This window comes from Cryptomeria japonica, chromosome 8 (assembly GCF_030272615.1).
Source record: "Cryptomeria japonica chromosome 8, Sugi_1.0, whole genome shotgun sequence".
Classification (NCBI taxonomy): Eukaryota; Viridiplantae; Streptophyta; class Pinopsida; order Cupressales; family Cupressaceae; genus Cryptomeria; species Cryptomeria japonica.
The window spans coordinates 229,742,270-229,747,229 of NC_081412.1; the positions used below are offsets into that span (position 1 = coordinate 229,742,270).

Genomic DNA, 4,960 nt, shown 5'->3' on the forward strand with positions numbered 1-4,960 from the left:
GTATAATGTGACCCTCTTACACTGGGTACAAAAGTCTTTCGAAGATGACAGCATTCCTAACATTCAAGCAGTTTTATCTCTTTTACTACAATACCAAATGACAATTTAAAAAAACTCTCATATTCGAGGTAGTGCTTTTTGTCGTCTTATTCCAGCAGAAAATTGTACTGTAACCATCGAATTGTGTGAATGGGGATTTAAAAAGATGCTGTACTAGAAGGTTACATAAATTTATAAAATTGATATCTTAATTTTGTGTTTATTAATGTCTTAAAAATTTAGAATTTTATATATATGACTTTTAGTATTATATATTTGTAATGGTAAAATATTTATATTTTTTTTTATTTAGTAGTTATTTTGAGAGAGTATCTTTTATAGTAATAATATGATAAATAGTACAATTTGATAGAAGATGGGTTTATTCTCCTAATTTTCATATATCCATTTTCACATACTTCTACTTGATATTCATATCTTATTGATTATTGTAGGTACTCTCAGGCATTATATATTTATTGTTGCTTCTCTATTCATATAGACATTAGGATTTGAGATTGAGCTTATAAGAGGCTCTAAATTCCTATTGTCAAAATTTAAAATTACTCAACTCTCACCTGTTTCACTATCAGTTGAGCTAAGTAATCAAACCTTTATAGGGATTTTTACCATGTCTTAGTTTTTAAAAACATTCAATTGCAATCTCATATCATCTTCATAAATCAAAGAATCCATAATCAAAATTCAAATATCATGTATATATAAGAACTAAGCAGATCATGGACACCATCATAACTTTAGTTCTTTGTATAACTATAAAATCATCCTTTTCTAAGGGATGAACTACTAGATAGTCTTAAAAAGAATTATTAAATATTACTAAGCTTAAGATCATAGTAGATATTAGAAAACAATGTTTATAAGAATTCAAACATGTAGTTTGAACTAGATCATTTCCACAAGTGAATAGACATATTGATACAAGCTAATCATCTTGAATCAATAAGTTTTGATTTAGATAGTGAAATGGATATTACATAAAATATGAAGTAAAATTAGATAACGAGAACATGTTTTTTTAATATAAAGACAATGAAATAGGGGAAAAGATAGGTCAAAAGTGGACTTTTCCATTTTTCTTGCAGTATGGTAAACTAAAATTAGGTGAGTAATACAGAATGTTAACATTAAAAAAAATTAAAAATTGAAAATACAATAAATATGTTCATATTTGTCATATTAAGAACCTAGGTGTTTGGACAAAGTTGTGGAACCAGTTGAACCACAAGAGGCAAGCAATCAGATGCCCAACAAATTAAAGTGGCCGTGAACCTGTACTTTCATAGTGTTGGACAAACTGGATGATTTGCTTAGAAATGGGGGCCAAGCACACGAATCGATGCGTGCTGATTGAAATGCTGAGCTTAGGGTTGGCTGTAGCATTCACCTTAATCATTGCCATCGCAGTACCCATTGAGGAAACCTCACATTCTCCTCATACCCTGGGTTTCCATCGCCCTACCATGAATGGAACATTTTCTTTCGAGAAACACCACACGCTATTCGACCAAGGCGATGAAGATGTTTCTGAGAAGAGGGACGTTGAAGCCCTTCTCTCCTTCCGAAGTAGCATTACAGCCGACCCCATGGACTCACTTTCCAGTTGGACTTCTATCAATTCAGGAAAGATATGCTCGTGGAATGGTGTTTGGTGCAGAAAGAATACCCATAGAGTAGTGGCCATCATTCTTCCTCTATTGGAGTTGGAAGGTACAATTTCTCCCTCAATAGTAGCCCTCTCCTTACTGCGCACATTGAATCTCTCTGCTAATTATTTCACTGGAAGGATTCCACCTCAATTTGGGCAACTCAAAGCATTGAGAGTACTCGACCTCAATACAAATCAACTGATAGGTTCCATCCCTCCATCTCTTGCTAATTGCACGCACCTTCAATCGATCAGACTTTCACAAAATTACTTGACTGGGAGCATATCTCAAGAATTTGGTGGCTTGGGCAACTTACACCATCTCCGCTTGTCTTACAATGGACTGGTTGGAAGAATTCCGGATTCTCTGGGGAACTGTACATCACTCCTTGATTTGGAACTTGGACACAACAATCTCACAGGTTCGATTGCTTATGCTTTGGAGTTGATATAAGGTGTTGTATTGTTAATTTGAAGACAACTTGCTAACCAGTACCATCGCTTCTCATTGTAATCGCTCTAAGTAAACTATTTGTAATTTTTCTCATATTGTTTTGACAGCTGGCATTCCGTCTGAACTGGGGAGGTTGAAGAGATTGGTATCCCTTGACCTGCAGTCGAACAGGTTGGAGTCTCAAATACCAGCAGAAATAGGTAACTGCAGCGCTCTTGAATTGCTTGATGTTGAAAAGAACAATATCCGTGGACCATTGCCCTTGAGTATTGGGATGCTTCCTCTCTCCCACTTTTCTTTATTAGGAAACCAGTTTGAAGGCACACTGCCAGAAGCTGTCTTCAATATAACCAAATTGACCTCCTTAAATTTTGGCATGAACGAATTCAGTGGAACCATTCCCCAAGCCATTGGAAAGCTGACAGAATTGACCTCTTTAAATCTCGGTACAAATAGGTTAACAGGTCTGCTGCCTGAAAGCATAACAAATTTGAGCAAGCTTGAAGTTCTTTTCCTGGACACTAACAATCTGACTGGAGAAATTCCCAAGGGCGCCGGAGAGCTGCAATGTTTGCAAAAATTAATTCTACTTTCAAACAATTTGACAGGAGGCATTCCCGCTGAACTGGGGAGGTTGAAGAAGTTGCAGTATCTCTGGCTGCAGTATAACAGGTTGAAATCTCAAATCCCTGCAGAAATAGGAAATTGTAGTAATCTTAAGAGTTTTGATTTGGGACACAACAATATCCGTGCACCATTGCCCTTGAGTATTGGGATTCTTCCTCTCTCCAAATTTTCTTTATTAGGAAACCAATTTGAAGGCACACTACCAGAAGCCTTCTTCAATATGACCCAGTTGACCCACTTAAATATTGGTGGAAACAAGTACAATGGAACCATTCCCCAGGCCATTGGGAAGCTGAAAGAGTTGACCTTTTTAAATCTCGGTACAAATAGGTTAACTGGTCTGCTACCTGAAGGAATATCGAATTTGAGCAAGCTTGAATATCTTTTTCTTGACACTAACAATCTGACAGGAGAAATTCCCAAGGGCATAGGAAAACTGCAATCTTTGAAGACTTTGTTTTTATTTTCAAACAATTTAAGTGGACCAATACCGCGAAGTATTGCGCAACTCAGAAATCTTAGTCGGTTTGCCATCTACAAAAACAAAATTTCTGGGTCTATTCCAGACAGTATCGGCAGTTTGGTTTCACTTCAGGCGCTGGATGTATCTGATAATCAGCTCACAGGTCAAATTCCGGAATCAATATTCAACTGCAAGTATATGACCGATTTGGTATTGGCCGACAATTTTTTGACCGGAAGAATTCCAACAACATTGATCAACTTCACAGCCTTGAAAACCCTAAAACTGTCCAGCAACTCATTCTATGGGGATCTGCATCTAAATTTTCCTTTATCTACTGAAGTTATTTCAGCTCATTCTAATAATTTCTCTGGTACTCTGCCTGCTTCCTTGGTCAATTGTACGAAACTTAAGCTTGTGGATTTAAGCAGGAATCAATTCACAGGTAAGTTTCCCTCAGGTCTCCTTGCAAATTGTCAAGAGTTGAGAGTCTTAAGTCTGGGCTCCAATAATCTTGAAGGTAGAGTACCCCTGTGGATAACAAACCTCACTAGTTTGCAGGTGTTAGATTTATCCAATAATCAATTCAGCGGAAGAATTCCCTCTCTTCTGCATGGCCTCAAGGGATTTCAAATTTCAAAATCTTCTCAGCTGACAGGTAACACGCTTTATGAAGAAGTACCCTTAATAGTGAAAGGAATAGAGTATACAATCTCTTATGTGCTAGCAGCAAACATTATATTGGACCTGTCATGCAATAATCTATCTGGTGAAATACCCCAAAGTATTGGGAATCTGAGTAGCCTAAGGCTATTAAATTTGTCTGGAAATCATCTGGAGGGTGTGATACCGGCATCTCTGGGACAGATATTAAGCCTGGAACAGTTGGACTTCTCTCGGAATAGTTTGAGAGGGGAAATACCCGAGGAGCTGTCTAACTTGTCCTTCTTGGCCTATTTCAATGTTTCTTTCAACATTCTTTGTGGGCGTATACCTGGAGGAACGCAGTTTTCGGGTTTTGATGAGAGATCATATTGGGAGAACCCTCCGTGTTTATGTGACAATACTAATAGATTCCCTTTCAGGAAATGCATAAAAAATGTCACATTGGTTTCGCCTTCACAAAATGGCGAGAAGTCAGTATGGAGCAGAGTAGATGAGCACGTGTCTCTGATTGGTTTGGGGTTGGGGTTGGGGATTGGATTTGGAGGAACAATGTCACTGATTGTGTGGTGGAGAGAACTAGGGCGTTGCATGAGGTTCCTCAAAAGAAGAGGCTTTTATAGAGTTCCAGACTCCCAATGTTTTAGCTGGAGTTTGAATTACAGGCCTCGTTTTTCATTTCACCCATCCGCACCCGCATCCACTAGTTAGCTGTCCAGTCTACACTTCATTTTCAAAATGTTTTTTGATTTCATCTATTCAGCAGTCTGGTTGTCTGTTCTAAAGTAGGAATTTGTATTGGAGAAGCTTATAATAGGTTTTTGTTGTTAATGTGTAGTTTCAATATACATTTATTGGTTGTTGTTTGGGTGTTTGGCTAAATAATTGTAGAACAAAAAAACAGGATTCTATGGAAATATACATTGAAATGAAATGTTAGTGGTTACGTAAAAAAAAATTAATTCTATATTTCGTGAAAAATGTCATCTTCTCATAACAATAAAATTAATTTGGCTTTAGGGAAATGTCATCTTTTGTTCTGAGA

General features: G+C 37.1%; 1 protein-coding gene across 1 annotated transcript; it reads left to right on the top strand.

The window, feature by feature from the left end:
* The first annotated feature begins 1,376 nt into the window (after positions 1–1,376).
* On the top strand, positions 1,377–4,626 carry LOC131043888 (LRR receptor-like serine/threonine-protein kinase FLS2). The gene is made up of 2 exons (XM_057977116.2): positions 1,377–2,130; positions 2,270–4,626. The coding sequence occupies exons 1-2, from the start codon at positions 1,377–1,379 to the stop codon at positions 4,624–4,626; spliced, it is 3,111 nt and encodes a 1,036-aa protein (XP_057833099.2).
* Positions 4,627–4,960: the final 334 nt, after the last annotated feature.